General features: G+C 43.6%; 1 protein-coding gene and 1 long non-coding RNA gene across 6 annotated transcripts in view; one reads left to right on the top strand and one right to left on the bottom strand.

Moving 5' to 3' along the window:
• Positions 1 to 9,369: 9,369 nt before the first annotated feature.
• LOC138762973 (uncharacterized) lies at positions 9,370 to 15,364 on the bottom strand. Of its 2 annotated transcripts, XR_011357277.1 has the most exons (3): positions 15,258 to 15,364; positions 10,700 to 10,780; positions 9,370 to 9,827 (listed from the first exon to the last, which is right to left on the bottom strand). It is a non-coding gene; the product is annotated as an uncharacterized lncRNA (long non-coding RNA). The 2 variants fall into 2 exon arrangements; XR_011357276.1 differs by lacking the exon at positions 15,258 to 15,364 and having other exon boundaries at positions 10,700 to 10,820.
• Positions 15,365 to 20,572: 5,208 nt separating this feature from the next.
• LOC138765195 (solute carrier family 41 member 1-like) overlaps positions 20,573 to 26,620 on the top strand; it is a 52,894-nt gene continuing 46,846 nt past the window's right edge. Inside the window, exons 1-2 of one of the 4 annotated variants that reach the window (XM_069942128.1) lie at positions 20,573 to 20,652; positions 21,872 to 22,643. In XM_069942128.1, the coding sequence (XP_069798229.1) occupies positions 22,230 to 22,643 (414 nt within the window). In that variant the 5' untranslated portion in view covers positions 20,573 to 20,652; positions 21,872 to 22,229. Of the gene's footprint in view, positions 20,653 to 20,776; positions 20,915 to 21,871; positions 22,644 to 26,620 lie in introns of those variants that run through there. The other 3 variants (XM_069942129.1, XM_069942127.1, XM_069942130.1) reach the window with 3 other exon arrangements.

The following is a 26,620-nucleotide window of genomic DNA, read 5'->3' as shown; positions in this document are numbered from 1 at the left end:
TACGGCTGCTCTGTGCGGGAGGTGTTGAGGCGGACAGCCTGGAAAGTCCAGGCGTCTACCAGGCACCTACCTCGAATGTCCACCAGGAGGCTGTGGGCAAGGAGGAAGTTGGCACCTAGGATGGCGGTTGAAAGGGACGAGAAGGTGAACCTCCACGAGAACTTTCGCCAGCCGATCTGGAAGTGGACTGTCTTGTTCCCATATGTCCGGATCTCTGTTGTGTTGGCCACACAGAGGGGAGGTCCTCGAGGTCGGTTCCTGGACTCGATGGCTGTAGCCGGGATGACGCTGATCTGGACCCCAGTGTCGACGAGGAAGCGCCAGCTGCTGATTGAATCCTGCAGGTAGAGGAGGCTGTGTCCTTGGCCAGCCGCCGCAGCCATTAACAGCAGCCGGCCTGCTCATTTCCCTGGAACAAGCAGGGCTGACGACACTTCCAAGCCTTGGCTCCCCAGCGCTGGTGGTAGAAGCAGAGGCCCGGAGCAGATGCCATGCCCCTAGTTATGCTCTTGGTGGCCCCTGCAGGGGCCGGGTGTTCTACCACAGCACTAGGGGAAGGCTTGGCGTGGTTATGCCCGAGCCTCGTGACCTGCTGGACCGCCGAGCCCTCCGGAAATCACTCAAGCCATAGCACTTGGGCCTTCTGAGCAACCTTCCTTGGTTTGGTAAACTCTCTTGGGCCAGTAACAGCCAGATGTTGTCAGGCAGATGGTCGAGGAAAATTCGCTCAAAGAGTGGGCAGTTGGTGTGATCACCCATGAGCGCGAGCACCTCGTCCATCAGCTCCACCGGGGACCTGTCCCCCAAGGCATCGAAGGTGCAGCATCCGAGTGGCACCCTGATGCCTGGATAGTTTGAGGGATCTGGTGAGCACTCGCTTAATGGTCCTGTATTTGTCTTCGGCGGGTGGGTGCTGAATGAGGTGCAGCACACGTTTGGAGGTGGCTTGGTCCAGGGCGGTGACCACATGGTAGAATTTGGTCATGTTGAACGAAATCTAGTGGAAGTGAAACTGAGCCTCCACGTGGCCGAACCAGGTCTCCGGCTCCTGAACCCAGAAGTCAAGCAGCTTGACGGCTATAGCACTGATCCCACGTTCACTCATGTTGGGTTCAAAGATGTTTGAACCAGTCAGGGTCACCAATTGTAGCGGCAGCTACATTGCTACTGAAAGAACACATAACCAGACGGGTTGAGCTCAGTGAGCAGAAAATTGGTTATTGCTGGCTGCTGAGCTGGACTTGTACTCGCAGCCCAGACCTGGCTGAGAACCGCATTGGGGGGCGCTGACGTCACTCTGGCATCACGTGGACCCCAGCGCGGGCTTCTGAGCCTGGTGCTAAGAAGGGGAAAACCCCCCCCCCCCCCCCCTGAAGGCACCATTTTGGCCGGCTGCCCCACCGCGTGGATTACAAGAGGGGCCAGTTCACCTGCCTAGTGGCATGCTGCCACAGTTTATTGACTTTTTTTTAGATTAGATTAGATTAGATACAACTTTATTGTCATTGTGCCAAGTACAATTCAAAGCCAAAGAAATACATTAGCATCCAACCAGAAGTTAAAAAAAAACAAATAACTATGTGTGAATAAAAACAAGTGCATTCAGCAAGCAAACAATTATAAAAGTACTGACAGTACAATGTGAGTGCGATACCACTTTGTGCTGGGATTTAAGATTCAGCAGGGTCACAGCCTCAGGGGAAAAAAGCTCTTCTTGAGCCTGCTGGTTCGAGAGTGAAGGCTCCTGTCACGCTTACTGGATGGAAGGATATGAGGGTGAGATGTATCCTTAATTATGCTCTTTGCCCTGCCCAGACAGCATTTCTGTTAGATGTTCTCAATGGTGGGCAATTGGATGCTGGTAATCCACTGGGCAGTTTTCACCAGCGACCGGAAGTGCTTTACGGTCTGATACAAGACAATTGTCAGACCACACTGAGAGGCCATAGATGAGTATGCTCTCAATGGTACAGCAGTAAAAATCCATCAATATCTAGGACAGAGGTGAACTTTCTTCATGCTCCACAGGAAATAAAGATGCTGTTGTGCCTTTTTGATCAGATTGGAGGAATTTGGTGCCAGGTGAGATCATTGGAAATATGGACATCAAGGAATTTGAAGCTTGATACACGTTCCACCACAACTCCATTGATGTCACTAGGGTCATGAATGAGGTTTCCAGCGTGCCTGAAGTCCACAATGATCTCCTTGGTCTTCTGAATGTTAAGTACCAAGTTGTCAGCACAACACGCAGCCAGGTGCTGGACCTCGTCCCTATAGGCCATCTCATCATCCCCTCTGATCAGGCCAACCACCATGATGCAGTCTGTGAACTTGATTATGGAATTAGACCATATACAGGAACGTAGTCATAGGTGAAAAGGGAATACAGGAGAGGGCTCAGCCCACAACCCTCGGCCATGCAAGTTCTTAGGGTGAGAATGAAAGATAGATTGCCGAACTTAACAGATTGGGATTTGTTAGTCAGAAAGTCCAAGGTTCAATTGCAGAGGGATGAGCTGATACAAAGCTGGCAAAGTTTGGTGATCAGTGTGGAGGGAATCACAGTTGTGAATGCCGAACTAAAGTCAATGAACAGCATTCCACGAGTTGGACCTGTCCAAGTGAGTCAAAGTAGAGTGAAGTGTTCAGTTGAACTGTTGGTGTAATAGGAAAATTGATGAGAGTCCAGGGTGGTGGGCGAACAGGTTTTCAAATGTGATGGAACCAGTCTCTCAAAGCACTTTACAATAAGGGTGGTAATGCAACTGGACGGACGTCATTCAGACTCGTGGCAGTGGTGGCAATCTTGAAGCTTAAGGGCCAGACTGAAAATGTCGGTGAAGACCCGGCCAACTGTTTGGCATAGACTCTAAGCACATGGCCAGTATACCATCCAGACCAGCTGCTTTCTGTATATTCACCTACTCCGGGTTGCCCAAACATCAGAGGTGGCAAGTGACGGAATATTTATTCCTTCTTCACTGTCAATAAACTCGGAATACCCTGCTACCTCTTTGGTTGACCATGGCTCCTATCCAACTAACCTCCCACCCTTGATTCCCTCTCTCCTGATTCTCTCTCTATTCCCCATTCCTCTCGCAATGATGCCCACAGTCTGATCTCTTGCCCCCTTTATCCTATCTCCAACTAATTTTACTTGGGGTATGCGAGCTGTGAGGAAGATTGCAAGAGGCTGCAGGATGACTTGGAGAGATTAGAAGAGGCGAGGTGTAACAAGACCTGGGTGTCATGGTGCATCAGTCATTGAAGGTTGGAAGGTCGGAGGTGAAGAAAGTCTTTTTTGCAAAAGGTTTTAATATAGAAGCAACAATGTCTTACTGCATTGTACAGGACATTAGTGAGGCCATACCTTAAATATTGTGTGCAACTTGGGTCTCCTAATCTGAAGAGAGACATTGTTACTACTGAGAGGCTGTAGTGAAAGTTCATCAGACCCGATTCCTGGAATGGTAGAACAGATGTATGTAGGAAGACTGGTTAGACTAGGGTTATACTCATTGGAATTTAGAGAATGACAGGACTAGATAGATTAGATGCAGGAAGGCAGGGATATGGTCAATGATTTGGATAATGGATTAGATAGCTTGTGCCCAAGTTTGCAGATGCTACAAAGATCGGAGGAGGAGCAGGTAGCGTTGAGGAAGCTCTGAGTCTGCAGGAGGACTTAAGTTAGGAAATTGGGCAAGGAAATGGCAGGTGGGTAGAGAAGTGTATGATCATTCACTTTAGTAGATGGAATAAAGTCATAGACTATTTTCTAAATAGACGAGTTCAGAAATTAGAGTAGTAGAGGGATTTAAGAGACCTCATCCAAGAGACTCACAAGGTCAACTTGCCTGTAGAATCATTGGTAAGGAAGGCAAATGGATTGCTAGCATTCATCTCGAGGGATAGAATGTAAAAGCAGCCATGTGATGTGGTGGCTCTATAAGGCATTGGTCGGACCACACTTGGAATGGAGGAGCAGTTTTGGTCTCCATATCTAAAAATTGAGGTTTTGGCATTGGAGAGGGTCTAGGCAAGTTTTAAAAGGATGATCCCTGGAGTGGAAGGGTTTTCATCTGAGGAGCATTTGAAGGCTCTGGGATTGTATTTGCTGAAGTCTAGATAAATGAGGGGGAATGTTACTGAAAATTATCGAATACTGAAAGGCCAGGTCAGAGTGGATGTGGAGAGGATGTTTCCTATGATGGGAAAATCTGGGACAAGATGGCATAGCCTCAGAATACAAAAAGTGCCCTTCAGAACAGAGATGAGGAGAAATTAATTTACCCATAACATGGTGAATTTGTGGAATTTGTTGCCACACACAGCTGTGGAGACCAAGTCATTGGGGATATTTAAGGTGGAGGTCGATATGTTCTTGATCAGGAAAGGAATCAAGAGTAATGGGGAGAAAGCAGGAGAATGGGGTTGAAAAGAATAGTAAATCAGTCAGGATGATATGGTGGGGTGGACTAGATGGGCAGAATAGCCTAATTTTGCTCTTATGTCTTATGGTCCAATATTGCCAATGTTAGGGAAGTCTAGAACAAGGTGTCACAGTCTAAAGATAAGAGTGAAGACATTTAGGACTGAAGTAAGGAAAAACTTCCTTATTCAGAGAGTTGTGAACTTGTGGAAATCCCTGCCACAGATAATGTTGAGCCCAGTTCATTAGATACATTCACAAAAGAGTCAGATGTACTCGTAGCTCTATTGGCTAAAGGGATCAATGGAAATAGGGAGAAATCAGGAATAGGAATTTAATCAGCCATGATCATGTTGAATGATGGAACAGCCTCAAAGGGCCTTCTCCTGCTCCTATTTTCTATCTTTTTTCCACCCCAACCTTTATCTTCCAATCCAATGTCTAACCCTTTGAATCTTTTATATCCCTTCAATCCACCTTCAAACAATCCTTCCCCATAATCCTCAATCCTGCCTCGATACTCTTGATCCTCTCTCCCTCTCCCACCCACCTGTCAAAGCTCTTGACATCGCCCTCTCCCCATTATTGTGATCTACGTCCTCACTGATTTTCTTCCCTGACTCTGCAATGGCAGGAGAGAACAAATAAAAGATCTCCGTGTGCACAAAGTGAACATGGCTTGTGCTCATCTGGGAGCTTTGGCTCTATGAATTATAGCTTTCACTGCCATGTATTTTTAACCAATCCAACACGGACCCCATCCCCAGCACTGTTTTAATGTTCAAAGTTCAGGTTTATTGTCTGAGAACATATATGACATCACAAACAACCCAGAGATTCTTTTTTCTGTAGGTGACGCAGAATTACCACTAATTGGTAGTGAAAGAAAATATGTACTCGACATACACATGTACTCAAATAAAGAATGTACACAAACTCATATTCAGCCAAATTTTCAATCACTTCTGTATGCTGACAAATTGCCTTGTGTTGATGGTCAGAAAGGAAGAGGTGATGTTGCAGATAAGGGAGTCGAGGATCCAGTTACAGAGGGATGAACAGAGTCTGGTCATGTGTTTTGTTGGTATGATGGTATTGAACACCAAGCTGCAGTCAATGAACAACATCTTGTGCTCCAGGTATGTAACACAATGTGGAGGCTAGCAAGGTGACATCTGCCATTTAACTGGCAAATTAAAGTGGGTCCAGGTCCTTCTTGAGACAGGAATTGGTCTGGTCCAAAAGTGTTGTGTTCAGAATAGGTTTGAAAAGTTCAGAGAATTGTGGCTGGAAACATTATGAACAAGCAGTGATCTTTATTTACACACAGGTGAATTCACAAAAGGGCACACACTCACACACATAAAACCAGGAATAATACACAAGTCACTACACATTGGGTGCAAATAAATTGCTGCTAAACATTCTCAACTCCCAATTGGGAATGCAAGAATTAAACACACAATGTTGATCAACCCACAGGCAATGAACAGTAAATTAATTAAAATTAACAAGTATATCAAATCTACCTGATTTCCAGCATCGACTATGGCTCAGTGTATGGGACAGGCCATGGCTGGCAGCCTGGACTTCAGTGATGGTCTCAAGGCAGGAGCAAAAGAGGACAAGCAAGCTTTTCAGTGTATGACCCATTCACATGACCTGCTTGGACCAATCTTGCGTCAGCTCACAGGTGGGCAGATCTCGCCCCTGATTGGCAGGTGAGGTGACTTCTAACTAGGTTCTGGGCAGTGAGGTCAAGTGACCCTCCACAATCCACACAATAACAAACAATCTCTTAAAGCACTTCATGCGGTAAGCGTCAGTGCCACCAGCCAATAGTCACTGGGGCAGGTCACCTTACTTTCCTTGAGCCCCAATATAATGGATGTCCTTTTGAAGTAGGTGGGGAACCCAGGCAATCGCAGTGTGAGTTTGAAATCATCAGCTGAGTCTCCTGCCAGTTGGTTTCTGCAAAGTTTAAGGGCCTGGCCAAATACACAGTCTGGGCTGGACACTTACTGAGGATTCACCCTCCTGTTTTACTTTGCATGTCAGACAGAAACTAGGAGAACAGTCGTCGACGCATGGTCACACAAGTATATCCCACACAAGGTCAGGAACCTATCAGTAAACACAACTTTGACATGACCCCTCCTCAAAGGGCAGCCTGATGAATGTCTATTCCCTGGTGCTATTGTTGAGTACTTATTAAATCCACCTGCTGCTTCGCCTGAGTCATGTTGTGTTTCCGGCAATGATATAATGCAAAAGTAAACAGACTTAAAGTTTATAATATATTTTCATTTCCCTCAGAGACTTCCTTTAACACTTCCACTTCCTCCTTCAGAATCGCAGAATTTATTTTGAAACTGGAATTCATCCCAAAAGGTCACTGGCAGGGAATTTGGAGTTAAACAAGACAAATCTACAGATGCTGGTATTGTAGTTTACACAAAAATGCTGGAGAAACTCAGCATTCTTTATGTGGCAACGATAACTAACATTTCAATTCTACGCCCCCACTCCCACGCTGACATGTCTGTCCATGGCCTCATGTACTGCAAAACTGAGGCCCATCTGTAAATTGGAGGAGCAACACCTAATATTCCATCTGGGCACTTTACAACTGGGTGACATTAACATCAGCTTCTCCTCTTTCCATTAGCCCATTCCCCTGTCTCCCTTTCTTCCCCATCCCTCTGTCTCATTTTCTCCAGCTCTGCACCCCCCCTCTCTCTCCATTCAGAGCAAGTCAAGTCAAATCAAGTTTATTGTCATCTGATTGGACAAGTACAACCTGATGAAACAGAGATCTCTGGTTCTCGGTACTAAACCCACATATGGACAAACAATACATATTCAGTTTTCAGATACACAAATAAATTAATAAATATTGTTTTGTAAATATGAGAGTCTCGGATGGTTAGTGCGAGCAGTTCCTTTGGTTGTTCAGCATTCTCACTGTCCATGGGAAGAAGCTGTTCATCAGCCTGGACATGCTAGCTCTGATACTCCTGTATCTCTGTGACCAAAAGGGCTAGCTTTCCCTCTCTGGCAAGTTTACTGTCCAAGTAGTGTTTGAGATGGCATATCCCTTTGAACCAGATCAATAATAAAATATCACTGAAGACTTGCAGAACAATACACCTTTTATGGATGTTTTGGGAGAAAGAGCAGGACTGTGCAGCAACTGAAGGAGCCAGAGGAGATGCTTAATCATGTGTGTGGTCTCTATGACAGGATATGTTGTGAAATCCATATCATAAAAACCCTTCAGTTAAAGTCTGCTGTCTAAAGAAAGGTCAACCTTTGTGGCTCTGATCCATGTAAAGTATCCAAGTCTAGTAGTAGAGGTGGTGAAAACTGGTGGGAATGAATTGTCTTCTTTAAGACCGCCAAAATTATACAAGGCACATCATCTCCCAATAGGGCTCTGCAGCTGAAGAACACACAGGTGGCAAAGCAAAGATTTCATGCAGTCTCGGCTGCTGGTGACTGCAGTCAAAGGACTCACACCAGGCTGTGGTCTACTGGAGAATGGCTGAAGGGGTAGCAGGCATCAGAACCAGGATGTGAGAGGGTGCCGAGGGTGCTGAAGACTTCCTGATCATGTCGAAGGTTTAGATCTTGAGCTCAGGTTGCTGATGGTTTGGAGTGAAGTCTATGTGGCTATGGCTGGTGAGGGGGCACCGGAGGTGAATCCACTGACACTCAATGGCTCTGGGGGGGGGGGGTCTCTCTTTTGCTTCCTTTTCTTTGACTGTAAGGGGTCCCATGCAATTTCTGCTGATGGTGAATAAGGAACCTTGAATCCACCAAAATAATTTGATAAACTTAAGAACTGCAGATTCTGGAATCTTGAGCAAACAATGAAAAGCTGGAGGGATGCAGCAGTCAGGTAGCATCAGTCTCAAATAAGGGTTCCCACTGACTGATTAAAATCAGAGGGGTGCAGAAGCCCAGTGCATATTCTGTGTCACAGGAATGGAAGGACAAGCTATCCAGGTTCTGAGAAGGTGCAAAGGACTCATTAGCCACAAAACAAAGGAGAAATCGGCCAATTACAGGCAAACTGGATCTAGTCCAAACATGCTCTGAAGATTTTGGTAAAATCCTCAAGGGCATTGAAGATTTTAAGCCTTACAACAGTATTGATTTCAAATCAATGATCCCAACCCACACCTATCCTCCAACACTACCACAGTGTAAGAAGCTTAAAATGGAACTACGAAAGACGGACCAGAAGGAAGTAATTGGCAAAGTATACACTGCATAAACTCCAGTGAGATGAGAGAGATGGTCTCTCTGAATCAAGCCATTAGAAAGTGGCAACCACAATTCTTACTCTGGAACCCATTAGCAGAGATAAAAGTTTTCAATCAATCGAAAGATCCAGAAGGGGTCAATGGAACTTGAAGACACCTAAGTCAATACAAATTCCAACACCTTCCTTTGGGGCTTAAAGGCAGATGTACTTCAGCAGAAAATGGAGAATGCAAAGGACCAACAGGCACGGCAACTGCATCATGGCCTGGTATGGGGGCACCAATACCTTTAAGTGGAAAGCTCTGCCAAAGGTAGTGGACATAGCCTCATACATTAACATAACATAACATAACAATTACAGCACGGAAACAGGCCATTAGGCCCTTCTAGTCCGCACCGAACCAAACACCCCTTTCTAGTCCCACCTCCCTGCACAATGCCCATAACCCTCCATCTTCTTCTCATTACAGACAAAACTCTCCCCACCACTGAGAAAATCTACATGGAATACTGCTGTTGGAGAGTGGCAGCAATCATCAAGGATCCACATCACCCAGGAAATGCTCTGATCTCACTGCTGCCATCAGGAACTCATACCATCAGGTTCAGAAACAATTGTTACCCCTCCACCATCAGACTCCTCAACAAACTCAATCAGAGTCTCATTTAAGGTCTCTTAGCATATTATTGAATTTTTATTTTTTATATTGCAGTGAGTTTGTTTGCACTTTCATCTTCTTTATATTTCTCTCTTTTGTATTCATATCTTCTCTTGAGTACAGTTTTTTGCACTACTGCAAAGTCAAAATTCTGCCTGACCCACGGGATAAAGAATCTCAGGTTGTATGTGATGTCTTGTACTTGGACAATAAATCTGAACTTTGATCTTTGATATCCTGATCTATGGAACAGATGACCAAGCATGTTATTTATATGGAACAAAAAAGTCCAGAGATTCCAGTCAGGTTGGGTATGAAATATATTACATATATTCAAGCTGGGATCATGTTCTGATTGCCATGGGGTCAGGTCCATGTTGAGTTTCCCTTTTACATTCAAGCTGATCTCCTCCAGTCATAGGTTGTGAGAGTATTCCAGTAATGGGGATTCAGTCATATATTACCTGAGAAGAGAGCTTATTGTCATATACATAAATACAATGTACAAAGCACAAAAACTTGCTGCCAACATATACACCAACAATAGTATAAATTAAATTGCCAAAGTATGGCATCAGACAGAAAAAGAGATAATAGACATATAAAATGATAGAAAAATAAATATTAACAGTTAGTGCAAGAAAAAACATGATATTTCAATATTGCACAGATCTTTCGGTTGACCTGGAGTAGTTTATGTTTATGGTAATTCAGAGAGGTTCAAGAGCCTGATAGCTGTTTGGGGGAAAAAACCTGTTCATGAACCTAGAGATGCTGGACTTCAGGTTTTTGTAGCTGGACAGTGACCTCAGCCCACTCTTCCTCTACAGAATATTGAATAGCTGCAGACAATTGGCTCCTCCAGCATATTCAGTAAGAGTAGTGAGATGGTTGGAACAGGCAGCGAGTCCAGGCAATGGGCCAGGACAAGCCCCGAGGGGTTCTTTCACTGATAATTTACACATATTCCTACTCGGCTCTACAATTCAATTCCATTGATGTTGCTCTGCCATTTGCTATATTAAATATTTAGCCTGAATGATTAAATCATTTATTGCCATGTTTTACGAGATAGTCAAAAACTGTTTTACGTGCTATCCAGACAAGTCAACTTGTACATAGCAAAACAGATAAGGCAAGAATTAAAACAAAAGTGCAGCAGGTAGTGTTGTAAAACAAAAGTACAGGTTACTCTGAGGAAATAAACTGAGTCCCTCAGTGTCTATGATTTCTACTATTGCCAAAACAAGTTTTAAGTGTATTCACTTTATGAAAATTGGTTTAACTTCCATTTCCAACTAATAATTATTTGAAAAAGAACGCTAATTTAACATACCTGATCTTTACTTAGTAACAGTAACGTTTTATTCACTCCAGTTATCCATTTGCCATTTCTCAGAAGGCTACAAGTTGTACCCTGGGACAGAAAGTATGAGTCAAGGCCATTGCACCATTAAAATAACTTACTAAATGCTCTTTGTGAGTGTCCGACAGCAGAGATCCCTATGACTTGAACTTTTTGTGTGGAAGACGCTGCACAAATGCAAACATTTGTTGTTCCCTTTGAACTCTCTTTGATACAGAAATGGGGGCTGAGGGGAAAAAAACAATTCCTGGTTGAAGTTATATAACCAGAAGCAAAAACTATATTTTAAAATTGCAGTTAGTATCAATCTTTAGGTGAAACGTCTATTTCAACCCTCTGGGTGTGACAATAGTATATATTTACAGTGTCTATAGCACCCCTTCCAAATACAAGTTATTTCTCGTGGATAAATTATGCATTTGACATATAAACATTGTAAGTCATTATATTGTTACTGATTTGCAATTCTTACTGAGTTTAACCTTTGATGTTTGTCTGGAAGTAAAGAGATGTTACTGTATGAAAGTTCAAAATTCTTCAGCTTGATATATTCCCAAATTCAAAGTTGATTTCAAGTCATCAAAATTGTGCCATTTTCCCTCTTTCCTTTTTCGTTAGATATTGTGTGCCTCGCTTTGATTAAGGTATCAGTTACAAAGATTGTACAGCAATACAAGAAACAGTATCAGGAATGGACTCCAGCCCTTTACATCTGCTTTGCCATTCAGAATGGTCATGCTGTTCCTATCCCACTTTCCTGCACAAACCTACCTCTAAATTCCATTATTACTCCAAGATCTATCAATCTCTGCTTTTGATATAGATTATGACTGAGTCGCCACTGGCCTTTTGGAGAGGGAACTCCAAGCCTCTCTATCCTGACAGACAATTTTTTTAATTTTGAAACTGGAACCCCTTTTTTTCTGGACACCCACAGCCAGAGAAAACATCATCTCTCCATTTGTTTTGTCAAGCTCCTCAGATAGATTTCTTGTGAAAATACAGAAAATGCTAAATCTATAATAATAAAAATTGTCATTTAAATTGTGCCCTTAGAATGCATCCACTCAATTCTGATTATGAGGACTTTGGCATCAAGAAGCATTAGGCTCAGTAAATAGCGAATCATCTGATATTTTCTTTTTTTAAATATTTTAATTATGATTTTCCAAACTTAAACTCAGACAGTTGTCAACATTTATCAGTATCAATGTTAATAGTATCAGGATTGAATATAATTATAAATTTTATACAAAGTTTTCTGCAGAGTTCAAGCTCTTTTCATTCCCCCCCCCCCCCAACTCTCAACATTTAACACTTAACTAACCACAATTACACACAACATTCAAAACACTCACAACAAAAGTATAAGACATATATCAGGGTTTTATGGGTTTTTCATGACACGACAGGCTGTTTCTTCTCTCGACTTTTCCTAGTTGGGATCAGATGAAACTTCCCCCCCATGTCACTCCCCCTCCCCCCCCACCCTACCGATTGAGGGATAGATGGGGAAGGGAAGGTGGCAAGGCATCTGATATTTTCTTGATGAATGGATACAAGCTTAGGAATTCTCTACTCAAAGGGAATTTTTTACATAATTCGGACGGTAGAGTGGTACTTGCTCTGGAGTTGGCCTTGATCTGTGTTTCGGACGGTAGAGTGGTACTTGCTCTGGAGTTGGCCTTGATCTGTGTTTCGGACGGTAGAGTGGTACTTGCTCTGGAGTTGGCCTTGATCTGTGTTTAGGACGGTAGAGTGGTACTTGCTCTGGAGTTGGCCTTGATCTGTGTTTCGGACGGTAGAGTGGTACTTGCTCTGGAGTTGGCCTTGATCTGTGTTTCGGACGGTAGAGTGGTACTTGCTCTGGAGTTGGCCTTGATCTGTGTTTCGGACAGTAGAGTGGTACTTGCTCTGGAGTTGGCCTTGATCTGTGTTTCGGACGGTAGAGTGGTACTTGTTCTGGAATTGGCCTTGATCTGTGTTTAGGACGGTAGAGTGGTACTTGCTCTAGAGTTGGCCTTGATCTGTGCTTAGGACTGTAGAGTGGTACTTGCTCTGGAGTTGGCCTTGATCTGTGCTTAGGACTGTAGAGTGGTACTTGCTCTGGAGTTGGCCTTGATCTGTGTTTAGGACGGTAGAGTGGACTTGCATCATGAAGATGAAGTGGTGCCTACAGACCTTGTATTTTAGACATACAACACAATAACAAGCCCTTTTGGCCCACGAGCTATGCTGCCCAATTACATCTAATTGACCCCAATATGTCTTTAAAGGGTGGGAAGAAAGTGAAACATTCGGAGGAAACCCACGCAGACACAGGGAGGATGTACAAGCTCCTTACAGACACTGCTGGATTTGAACCCGGGACACTGGCGCTATAATAGTGTGGTTCTGACTGTTAGGCTGACCGCGCCGCCCTCGCTACGCTAACCTGTTTTAATCTATTCATTTGTGTTTTTCAGACAAATTGTACAGTTTGGATTTGAGGGATAATATCATAAAATGTTGTGTCCATCACTGAAAAAAACTATTAATGATGAAAATCAAAAAAATGCAGGAATTAGGAAATAAAAACAGAAAATGCTGGCAACAGTCAGCAAATCAGGTGGCATCTGAGGACAGAGAAACAGAGCTAATGTCTTAGGTTGAAATCTTTTGAGGAGTTCTGGACCTGAAACATTAACTCTGTTTCTCCAGAATGGCTTTTGTTGTCCTTCTAGGAGAAGACGCATCATCACAAGCTGCTATTAAACTACGGTCTCATGGCTGACCCTGATCCCATCAACACCTGACATCTGAACAATCTATAGTCCCAAGCCATGAAATTATGAATGCTCATTTAAGAGGAAATGTTAGATTGTTGCTAAAAATAACCATTTTGATTAAAGGCTTTGCACAATAAGCTGCAAAGCATTTAATGGATACAGCCCAAGTATCCAATAAATTGCAATTAGATGGATACAGCCCAACTATCCAATAAGCTGCAATCTTTTAGATGAATACAGCCCAAGTATCCAATGTTGAGGAAGTATTATGCAACATTTAATGCAAGTTCTATTTTAACATTCAAAAATAAACCATTACCAAAATAATTAGCCATTGTTTTCTAAATTTTGCTGTGATATTGTTTTGGAACTTTGGTCTAGGTTTCCAATCCATTATCTGTGGGGGAAAAAATATCTCCTAAATGTATTCTTTATATTTCTGACCTTCTGCACCAGAAGGAGAGGATTGGTCCGACAATGTTCACAGGATACAAGAACATTATATATCTCTCATGGATAGTTTGGGATACATAACAAATGATAGTTTTGCTGGCAAACCCCAGAAACCCCCTTAAAATAAAGAATAACTGCATTTGTGGAAAAATGATTCAGAACACATTTCTCCTATTTGCAAATTACGTCTCTTCTCTTCATCCAAAAATAAGATTTTCTAAAAGATCATCTTTAAGGTTATGTTGGTAAAATTGCTTTGCAGCACAGTGACAGATCAAGGAGTGCTAGTGCCTTGTTGCTCCAGGGAACCCAGTTTAAAATGGAGAAGGCAGGAGAATTGGGTTGAAAGGAAAAATACATCAGCCATGATCTGAATGGTGGAGCAGATTTGATGGGCTGAATGGCCTTTTTTGGTTCCCAAGGCTTATGATCTTGCGACCCTAACCGCAGGTGCATTCTCACCCTGTGTGCTCCTCTCAGGTGGTCTGATATCCTCCCTATCTAAAAGGAGAGCTGGTGGGTTCAAATGAACATAACACTCAGGAACAGTAGGCCATCCAGCCCATCAGGCCTGCTCTGCCATCCAATGAGATCATAGCTGATCTGACAATAGGCTCATCTCCACCGACATGCCTTTTCCCCATATCCCTTAATTATGAGAACATTTCCTGCTATAAATTACCCCTGAAGTTTAAGTTAATGGCAAAAAGAAAAAGTAGAGTTTCTCGGTGTGTGCTGAAATCTTGAGCAAACAATGAGAAGCTAGAGGGTCTCAGCAGGTCAGGCAGATGGGAACATGCAACAGAATAAATTGCAGAGGTTTGGGGAAATAAAAGGGGAGTGAGACTGGAAGCTAAATGGATCTGAGGGGGTCAATTATCTTTTGTCCCTGTACAAAATAACTGCCTTCTAATCCCACATAAAGATTGAGTGGATATATGACCTTTAGAATGCAGAGGGGCAACATGGATAATAAACATTATTTTACTCATGAGATCAAAATGAGAAGGCTTCAGAATAAAGCTAACAAGAACAAGGCAAAACTGGAGACTGGAATTTGATTAGATTGATGCATTTCTTCTTGTTTTGGAGCACTTGGTTTTATCCTTATTCTTAACTAAACCAACCTGCAACCAAACAAACTGCAGGGTACATTCTAATCCAATGTCTTGGTGATGTTAAAACAATATGTTACGAGGAGATTACAGCTTTGTTAAAACATTACCAAGGAAGCAACATTAATATGTGTTTTGGTTGGCAGCAAGATGGAAGCAAAGTCCACCTGGTTTCCTGCTCTGATTACTTACCATACTTTAAGAATGGATGCTGTACCCAAGTGACCCAAGCAGAACAATTTGTGGTTCGACAGATTCAGAAGGTTGCAAAAAAGGTGCTCTCTGCTCAATCCAGCTTGCTTCCTGTGCATTGAACAAAATAGAACATTACATTCCATCTTCCATAATAGCCTCAGGTTAGCAAAGAGAATCATTCATTTACAAGACCATTATCTACAACATTATTACGAGCCCTTAGGGCAAGGAAAAAGTTTCCATCAACAGTTGAATACACAGCCAATATCATTGGTTATTGCGATGTCATTTTTAAAATTTCTTTGGAGCCTCCTAATTCTTGGGAAATTAGTTGGAAAGTTTCCAGGTACTATTCTGATGGAATACGCAGTTCAGTTTTTTAAAATTTAAATTTAAGTTTAGACATACAGCATGGTAACAGCCCATTTCAGCCCACAAGTCCGTGTCAACAAATTTACACCCAATTAACCTACACCCCTGATATGTTTTGAACGGTGGGAGGAAACCAGAGCCCCTGGGGAAAACTCACGGGGAGAACATTCAAACTCCTTACAGACAGTGTGGGATTTGAATCCCGGTCCTGTTCGCTAGTGCTGTAAAGGTGTTGTGCTAACTGCAAAGCCAACTGTGCCTCCCAAATTCAGAATTTATTGTCCTGGACAAGTCACAAAATTTGTTTTTTGCAGAAGTATCACAGGACAAACATTCATATAAACTATTTTACAACAAGAAATAGTGCACAAAAAGCCAAAATAAGGCAGTGTCTTTAGTTCAGTGATCGTTCAGGAATTTGATGGCGGAGGGGAAGAAGCTGTCCTTGTGCCACTGAATGATCATCTTTAGGCTCCTGTACCTTTTTCCTGATGGTAGCAGTGAGAAGAGGGCATGGACTGGGTGGAGGGCGTCCTTGAGGATAAAGGCTGCTTTTTTAAGACACCGCCTCTTGGAGATGTCCTCAATGTCGTGAAGTCTGGTGCCAGTGATTTCACAGGTCAAGTCAACAATCCTCTGGAGCTTTTTCTTGCCTTAAGCATTGGCACTACTACACCAGACAGCGATGCAACCAGCCAGAATGCTCTCCACAGTACACCTGTGGAAGTTTTCTAGAGTCTTCAGTGACATACCGAATCCTCCTCAGATACCTCACAAAGTATAGCTGCCAGCGAGCCTTCTTCATGATTGCATTGACATTGAGGCTCCAGGACAGATGCTCGGTAATGTTGACATCCAGGAATTTGTTGACCCTCTCCACTACTGAGATCTCAATGAGGACTGGGTCATGATCTCCTGACTTCCTCCTGAAATCCACAATCATCTCCTTGGTTTTGCTAACATTGAGTGCAAGGTTGTTGGTGTGCATTTGGTAAATATTCGGAACCAGGATACAGAGAGTGATTAAAATGAATACTATAGATGCACGTTCAGGAAGATTCAATTAGCAAATAACAAAAAAAGGGAAGATATGTTATGTTACTAGGTTTTGATTAATAAAAAGGATTCTCAAATGGAGCATTTCCATCAGGACGGACTGGTTGGACCAACTGTAAACATTATATCCAAAAATACAAGAAATGGTACACATACAGCACCGAGAGTACCCAGTATATACGCCGTCCATTTTATGATGGAAATTACATCATAATCATAAAATTACATTTTATTTTGCTAATTAAAAGCAGAATGCTAATTTTATCTCTTTTATTGAAGGTAAGAGAGGGTGGATCATGGACATTAAATCTTCTTTTCATATTTTGGCGGAAGAACACGAGAAACAGGAGTAGCCTTTCTCCACCATTCAATCAGATCATCTCTGATCCAATTTTGGCTTCGATGCCACTTCTACTCTCTCCCAGCACTTCTTGATTGTCAATACAATTCTCTCTCCATAGTTCTTTGGTGAAGACAATTACAAAGATTTTCAAGAGCCTGAAAAAGAAATTCTACCTCATTTCCATCTGAAATCATTATGTTGAAACTACAGCCAACTAGTTCAACAGAGGAAACATCCCCTCCACCATCCACCATCAATTTAATTCAGAATTCTATTTGCTTCAACAAGGTCACCATGCACTGATCAAAACTCCACTGGGTACAAAGCTATCTGCTTAGAACTTCCTTCACATATCAACCGCTTCATTCTAATAAAGTGAATCTTCGTTGCTCTACATCCATTGCAAGCACATACTTCTCTAAATAGACCGCAAATGAATGATAACACGTATTGGAACTGGAATGTGAGAGGGTGATCATGTCAGAGATTTTGATCTGGAGCTTGGGTTGGCGATAGTTTGGACCAGAGTCTGCATGGCCGCAGAGGCTGTGAAAGTGCTGGTGGTGAATGCATGGACTCTCAGTGAGAGTTGGGGAACTTTCTTTTGCTTCTTTTTCTCTAACTGTAAGGAGTGCTGGGCAATTTCTGCTGATGGCGAATCTTTGTCTGCCTTATGGTAGACCAAAATAAATTACATGCAATATTACACCTGTTTTATCACAGGACAATAAAGGAATCTTGAATCTAAAATATTGAATGCAATACACCAGATATGTTCTCATCAGTGCCCTGTAGCACCATATTCCTTGCAATGAAGGCCAACACTCCATTAGCCTTTCTATTTACTTGGTTTGTCGCATGCTACTGAATCGGGGTGCCTGCCTACATTTTACTCATACCTTGATGAAGAGGTCAAGCCTGACATTTGGTTCTGTATCTTTATCTCTGCTATACAAAGTACACTGTTTGACTAGCTGAATTTCTCCAGCATTGTTTTTAATTTTGTGGTCTTTTTCTGTTGATACAATTTGTTGGTACAACTCTTAAATTCTTCCTTCAAAAGCAGATAACCTCTTGTTTTCCTCAGTATGACCCATATACCAACTACTTGCTCACTTACTTAACCTATCTATATCCATTTGCAGGGTCTTTGTGTCCTGATGTCTTGTTGACAGATTTGGTCCAGTACATTCAGCCTCCTCACCCAAGTCATCAGTATAGTTTGTAAATAGATAGGACCCCAGCTATGATCCCTAGGGCACCCCACTGATTCCTGATCACCATTCCAATTTATGCCATTTCTCCATTTTCTCAGAATCAGAATTTATTGTCATGAACAAGTCACAAAATTCAGTGTTTTGCAGAAGCATTAAAGTGCAAACATTCATATTATAACCATCTTAGGTACAAAGTGAAGAAAGGAAAGTTTAGGGGAGATGTTATGGGTAAGTATTTTTTGCACAGAGAGTTCTGGGGGCCTGGAATACCATGCCAGGGATGGTGGTGGAGACTGGAACATCAGAGGCATTTAAGAAACGCTTAGACAGGCATATGGATGGAAAAAAAAGAGGGTTAGGGGGTAGGAAGGGTTTATTGCTTTTTTAAAGGAATATATGGGTCAGCACAACATCGAGGGCCAAAGGGACTGTACTGTGCTGCAGTGGTCTATGTTCTTTTCTTTGGCTTGGCTTCGCGGACGAAGATTTATGGAGGGGGTAAAAAGTCCATGTCAGCTGCAGGCTCGTTTGTGGCTGACAAGTCCGATGCGGGACAGGCAGATACGATTGCAGCGGTCCATGTACCTCACACTTAACTGCATCACGGTCTGATGTGAGGACACCAATACCCCTGAGTGAAAAGCCCTGCAAAAGGTAGTGGATGCAGCCCAGGAAATCACAGGCAAACCCCTTCCCACCATTGAGAACATCTACGGGGAACGCTGCTGTTGGAGAATAGATTTCAGATTTATTGTCAGAATACATACACGACATTACATGCAACCCTGAGATTCTTTCTCTTGTGGACGCGGCAGAATTACCACTAATTGGTAGTGCACGAAAAAAACAGTACACAGCAAACACATGTAAACAAAGAACTGTAAACATATAATGAATGTAAACAAATTGTGTAATACAGAAAGAATTTTTAAAAAACCAATAACGTGCCCCAGAGAGTCCTTAAATGAGTCCCTGATTGAGTTCGTTGTTGAGTCTGATGGTGGAGGGGGATTATCTGTTCCTGAGCCTGGGGGTGCGAGTCTTGTGGCACCTATACTTCTTTATTGACATCAGCAGCGAGGATAGAGTATATGCTGAGTGGTGTGTGCACTGACAATAACAGCAGTGCGAGTATAAGACAGCTTTAACAAACTTCTTTCTTTGGCTTGGCTTCGCGGACGAAGATTTATGGAGGGGGTAAAAAGTCCACGTCAGCTGCAGGCTCGTTTGTGGCTGACAAGTCCGATGCGGGACAGGCAGACTCGATTGCAGCGGTTGCAAGGGAAAATTGGTTGGTTGGGGTTGGGTGTTGGGTTTTTCCTCCTTTGCCTTTTGTCAGTGAGGTGGGCTCTGCGGTCTTCTTCAAAGGAGGTTGCTGCCCGCCAAACTGTGAGGCGCCAAGATGCACGGTTTGAGGCGTTATCAGCCCACTGGCGGTGGTCAATGTGGCAGGCACCAAGAGATTTCTTTAGGCAGTCCTTGTACCTCTTCTTTGGTGCACCTCTGTCACGGTGGCCAGTGGAGAGCTCGCCATATAACACGATCTTGGGAAGGCGATGGTCCTCCATTCTGGAGACGTGACCCATCCAGCGCAGCTGGATCTTCAGCAGCGTGGACTCGATGCTGTCGACCTCTGCCATCTCGAGTACCTCGACGTTAGGGGTGTGAGCGCTCCAATGGATGTTGAGGATGGAGCGGAGACAACGCTGGTGGAAGCGTTCTAGGAGCCGTAGGTGGTGCCGGTAGAGGACCCATGATTCGGAGCCGAACAGGAGTGTGGGTATGACAACGGCTCTGTATACGCTTATCTTTGTGAGGTTTTTCAGTTGGTTGTTTTTCCAGACTCTTTTGTCCAATGGCTCGTTAAAGACCCCCTTTCTGTCTAATTCCCTCTTCCTCGCCCATTTTTTGTCCTTCCAATCCATCGAGAGATCCGTTGTGCCCCCACTCATGACCCCAAACTGTGGGATCTTCCCGTGCCCGCATGGCAACCGCCTTCCCTCGGCCGCCTCATTGGATTGGTCGACGGGGTTGACCCGCCACGTGCCCAATGGCTTCCCTCATTCCCCAGCACGTGGATGACGTCGTGGGAGGGCACCTTTCTCCAGGACTCCCGATTGGTCACTCGGCCTCCCCGTCGACTGCGGGCAGTCAGAGCGTGAGCTGGAGGGCGGGACGGGAGGGGAGGGGGGGTGACGAAGAGCGCTCTGATTGGTGAATCGCTGACGCCGGCCGGGCGGCGAAGCGAAACGGGGCGGGGACGCAGCGACGGCAGGCGCTCTGATTGGTGGACCGCCGGTGCCCGTCAGAATGTTGACGGGGGGGGGGTGGGAAGGCGCTGAGTGACGGGCCGCCGGACCGGGAGCGGAACTCGGTGAATGGGTGACGGCCGCTGGCCTGGCAGGTAAGACAGGCAGGGCCTGGGAAGCGTGGTCTTTCCACCCCCCCCCCCACCCCCTCCCCTGAAGAGGGGGAGGGGGGCCGGGGGGGAGGGGGCGGGGGCAAGTAGAGTAAAACCCGGCAGGAGCGGCTGGAGGCTCGGCCAGAAGCGCTGGAGGTTGAGGCAGAGTGGCATCTGCCTGGCTGACAGGGGGACGTGGACAGCGGGCGGACTCCTCCCGACCTGGCCAAGGTGTGCAGCCAGCCCCTGACTGCGGAGCAGTTAGGTAACAGCCCTTGACTGGCAGAAGGCTCCGGGCTCTCCAACCTGCATCTCAATTCTTTGACCATCTTCAAGGGCTTGATTGTTTGCGGAGGCTGTTTTATATGTTGGTCTTGGCTGAAGTGGCAGTGGAATGTTTAGGAGAACATAGTGATTGTAAAAATGTCTCATTGAGGGTGTCCGCAGAATAAAATTTGGGAATCTCGGATGTTTTGAGGGAATTCATTCTTAACCAGGCATTGAAATATATCAAACACTGAGTTGCAACTGTTTAAGGGCTGATTCTCTGTGTGTCTGAGTGAATGTTTGATATATTCCAGGATAAAACAGAGTTGCAACTGTTTAAGGGCTGATTCTCTGCGTGTCTGAGTGTTTTATCCTGGAATATATAAAGCATTCAGAGTTGCAACTGTTTAAGGGCTGATTCTCTGCGTGTCTGAGTGTTTTATCCTGGAATATATAAAGCATTCAGAGTTGCAACTGTTTAAGGGCTGATTCTCTGCGTGTCTGAGTGTTTTATCCTGGAATATATAAAGCATTCAGAGTTGCAACTGTTTAAGGGCTGATTCTCTGCGTGTCTGAGTGTTTTATCCTGGAATATATAAAGCATTCAGAGTTGCAACTGTTTAAGGGCTGATTCTCTGCGTGTCTGAATGAATGTTTTATATATTCCAGTATAAAACAGAGTTGCAAGTGTTTAAGGGCTGATTCTCTGTTGTTAAATTTAATTCTGATAATCCGAGGCGATCCTGACAACTCCGGTGAGACATTGAGGTAGAGGTTATGTTCCGTAATTACTTGTACTAACGTTGATTAAATCGTCTTCAGTATAATACTTGTTTTATTAGACCTGATTGAAAATGCAACCGTTACTTGGATTCGTGGGAGGAGAAGGGTTGCCAGAACGAAAGCGTTTGTCTCCTCCAGCGATTTTAACGTGTATCCCCTCTTTCATTCACAGCGACGACTTGTCTCGGTCTGACTGGTCGTTGGAACGCCGGTCGCTGTTTCCGATATTAATTTGGAACATTTTTTCGCTGCCTCGTGTTGAAGTTATGGCACACTTCCTTGAAGGGGCTGGTCTCGGGGAATGGCATTGAACGCTGGCGGAATTGGAATTTTACCGACTATATCTGGAGAGCGATAAGCTGGAAAGGATCTTTATCATATAACATCTCCTGGTTCATTTTGCCAAAAAAAATTAAAACTACAAAGACTTAACTATTGGGAAGGGGGTGTGGGAGACTTTTTGAAACAGATTTTTAAAAAAAGACTGAGGAAATTAAACATTATGATATCCAAAAAATTGTGAAAACGCCATGTCTAACACTACAGAACAGAAAGAGGTTGACCTGGTCTACCATGTCAATGGAAATGCCTACCCTATTGATGCAAGCTCTGACGACTTTACAATCTCCATAACCCCTAGTTCATCCAAGGAGCTCGTGGGGACGGAAAGCTCAGATTATTTAACAGAAGAGAGGGAACCGGTTGAGAGGACAGAGACTGTTGTGAGAGACTCCCGTGCCAATGCTAAGGGTCTGAGAGAGGAAGATGCTCTCCTAGAGAACGGCAGTCAAAGTATTGACAGCGATGACAATAGCAGCAATCCAAGCCGGGCTCCAGATGCCCTGAAAGAGACCTCTTTCTCAATAGGACTGCAGGTTGTGTTCCCATTCCTACTGGCTGGCTTTGGGACAGTGGCTGCTGGAATGGTCTTGGACATTGTGCAGGTAAGAGAGAATTTGTGAGCTGTGTTCTTGGTGCCACCAGAGAAATTTCCCAAAGCAATAATTGCAGAGTGGAGTAAAAACACAAAGCTGGAGAAACTCTGCAGGTCAAACCATGTACTCTATGTAGCAAAGATAAAGGTACATAACCAACCCTTCATCAAGGTAAGATTTAGTTTAATGAGGGGCTCAAGCCTGAAACCTTAGTTATGTATCTTTATCTTTGCTATATAAAGGATACTGTTTGACACTGAGTTTCTCCAGCATTGTGCTTTTACTTCATCCACGATGTATGCAGACATTTGTATTTTACAATTGGAGGTGGAGCCCAGGAAAATTCCAGGATTGCCTCTGGTTTTCCTCTCACCCCTCTCCTGGTGCAAGAAACAAAGACCGTCTGCTTGGATTGAGAGAGACCAATGAATTGGCAATGTGCAAAGACTCCTAATATAGGATTTATTGCTTTTTGATGAGTGATACAAATCTAGCTTTGAAGCTGTTTCTCAGTGAAATCTAAATTAGTAAGAAGTGTGTGACATCCATAAGAATGGCTCCAGATTTACTTGTGCCTAATGTAAACATGTATTAAAAGATAATTCTTCTAATGGATTAATTAATGCAAATTCTTAAAGTTGAATCTTTGTAGTTTGTGCAGCGGATCTGTGACAGTTTAAATAAAAAATTGCAGATGCTGGAGATCTGAAATGAAAGCAGTAAAATGATGGGAAACCTCAGTAGGTTAGACAGCAGAAAGTAACATTTAATATTTTGTCTGGGACCCTTTGGACCAAAGGAAGAGAGAAACGAGAGAAGGTGGAGGCAGGGGACAGGTAAGATTAACTGTAATGTGTTAACATAATACTGTTCAACACAGGCTGTCAGTCCATGATATCTTTGCTAAGCGTGCCACCAATGGGCAGCATGGTAATGCAGTGGTTAGCACAATGCTATTACAACACCAGCAACACTGGTTTGAATCTGGCGCTGATCTAGGTTAATTGGTCATGTGTGTGTATTTGGGCAGTGTGGGAGCTAAATGTAAATTTAACTAAATCTCTGCTGCATGGATATGACACATCCCTCCATTCTCTGCTTAATCTTAGGAATCTCCTCAATGCTCCCTTTGTATCTGTAAAATAAAGATTGGTCCCTCACACCTCCTTGACATACAGATACACACTCCTCTAGTATTTGAATGCATGTCCTGTAGTTCTCTAGTATTGAGTTATAAAGTCTATTGATAAAAGGAAACTTAAAAAATGTGGGAAACAAAAATGGCCAGTTCTCAAGCAAGAAGAGTTATTTAAAATTGGGTTGTTTGATATTGAGCCCTGCAGGCTGCTAACTGACTGTAAGCTTTTCGTCAGTTTGCATTAGTTTTTCTGACCTTGCACGAGGCCATGGACGTCCGATCAGAGTGGGGTAGGGAGTAAAAGTGACAAGCGAGCAGAAGCGCTTGCGATCTGGACGTGGGTAGTCTGTGCAGTGATCACCCAATCTGCATTTGGTTCCTCTAATGTGGAGTAGGCCGGTTGTGAATGTCGAATGCAGTGAACCAGGCTGGAAGAAGAGCAAATGAAAAGGAGATGTATTTGTTCACATTTATCTATAATGTTGGTGATAGATTTCTGAGTATTCCTGTGTGGAAGGCGGTAAATAATATGAATTTCTATTCAGTCCTCTTCAGCCATCTTTATTTGTTGTGCAATGTTAATTTCACTGTACCAAAGAAATCCCTGGTGCATCCATAATCATTAAGATCAAAGGCAAATTGCTTCCCTTCCAGAACTCTGACTACTGAGGTAGCTGATGAGACAGGAGTGGGACAGGAGATGGGACAGGAGATGTTTGACAGAGTGTTCAGGTTTTGGTTTGGTAGAGGTTGCACTCCAGGGTTCCCAACAGATGGTTTTGAGGTTTTTCAAAATGCAGCAACTTGTTTGTGCAGAGTCTGGTCTCACAAACTGTAGCATAAAGTGGAGCAGGTCATCCATTTTGCTCGGTTTAAAGGATAAATCTTGAACAGGACAGTGGTCACATCTCTGAAACACTTCATGGAATCTTTTGAGCTGTGGGGGGGTGGGGGGGGGGGGTAACCTCAGTCTTGTACCTCAGCATCTTTGTCGGGGCAGAACTCTCCTCCAAGAGGAGCTAAGCAGGTCAGGCAACATTTGTGGGTTGAAACATTTCTGGTTGGGATCCTTCATTGAAACCAAAGTAAAAAGGTGATGTATATGAAGGGGGAAAGAAGCTGAGCAGGGGCTAAAATGTATTAGGGATACTTGAGAGAAGGTGGAGAGACAGCTGGGAAGGAAGGGGGAGATGGAAATAAATAATACTTTTTTCTCTGTCCACCCCCTCCTTCCCACTAATCTCTCCTTCAATATCTCTGTTCCCTGAAACTTTCCATTGCCCTATAATTCTTTAGCCACCAGGTATTAGCACAGTTTACTTTTTCCATCGGCTAACGTTACATGTAGGACTGCAACCATATTTTACATGAGGGAGGTTAAACCACATACAGCTGGGCTCAGAGTAGTGTGTTTTGCTGTGATTAAGCCCTTTATGTATGTAAAAGGGACATTGTGTATTATTGTGTTTCATGGGACTTCTTCAAATTTCAATATAACCTGCTTGCACCAGGGTTTGTAATTTTTCAAGAAGTCATTGCAGCATGAAAAAATGTATCTGAAATTGCTGGGAAGCCAAGTCCAGTCATACTGCACTTATTAATTTAAACAAAAATGTGATTAACTTCAATTTAATTGTGTTTGTTGCTGAATTTGACATTCCAATAATTTCAGGCCCTGAGGAGGTTTCTTTCCGCAGCTCAGAATGTGTGTGCACATCACCCAGAGTCCAGAGTTGGAAGCAAGGCTTGGAAACTTCATTTGCAGTTGGTTTGGTCTACTTGTAAAGACATGGCTTTCTCAGACTGGAGAGTTCAGAACCAGAGAGCACAGCTTCAGGATAAGGCTTTGGCCAAATAGTGTTGTAAAAAGGTTCCAGAGACAGACGCTGTGACTCTTCGACATTCCCCACTTCCAGGTGGGGAATATACACAACACTGAGATTAAGACATTTTTGGACATTGAGGTGATCATAAGATATGGGAAACAGACAAGAAAATTAATGCGATAATGCCTCTTGGCCTTGTGGCAGAGCAGACGAGGATAAAATGTGCTTCCATCTATGCTTTTACCTAATTAGCATCTTCAAAGTAAAAATACAATGCTGGGTAAACTCAGCCGCTCAAACAGTGTACTTTATATAGCAATGGCAAATATTTTGGCCTTCAACCTTTCCTCAAGGTATGAGCAAAATATATGAGCGGCTGATTCAGGCACCTGTCTACATTTTGCTCATACCTCGATTAAGGGCTGAAGCCCAAAACATTGGTTATGTGCCTTTGCTATATAAAAGACACTGTTTGATCAGCTGAGTTTCTCCAGTGTTGTGTTTTTATTTCAACCACGGTGTCTGCAGACTTTAGTGTTTTATTTCTGAGTATCTTCAAAATGATTGGGTAGGCTTTTGGGTAATGAGTTGGTAGTAAGACATTCAGTGGTTGATAAGTGATAAGTTCAGTGATAAGGTTGCACTTAAGGGAAGTAACAGGAAATGTAAAGTTACTAGAAAGAAAATGGTGGATGAGACAAGTCAGAGAGAGAGAGTGATGTTGAGCTCCTGGTCTCAGACCCTCCCCTTGAGATTTGTCTGTTGTAGGTGCCAAAGGAGCACTTAGCTCTGAATTGGCAGAGGTGAGCCAAAGAAAATTGAGCAATGGATATGGTTCTTCTTCTTTGGCTTGGCTTCGCGGACGAAGATTTATGGAGGGGTAATGTCCACGTCAGCTGCAGGCTCGTTTGTGGCTGAAAAGTCCGATGCGGGACAGGCAGACGTGGTTGCAGGGGAAAATTGGTGGGTTGGGGTTGGCTGTTGGGTTTTGTCTTTTGTCAGTGAAACCTTTTTTGTAAAGA

The sequence above is a fragment of the Narcine bancroftii genome, chromosome 5 (genome assembly GCF_036971445.1).
Source record: "Narcine bancroftii isolate sNarBan1 chromosome 5, sNarBan1.hap1, whole genome shotgun sequence".
Lineage (NCBI taxonomy): Eukaryota > Metazoa > Chordata > Chondrichthyes > Torpediniformes > Narcinidae > Narcine > Narcine bancroftii.
This window is presented reverse-complemented; position numbering and strand designations above follow the sequence as displayed.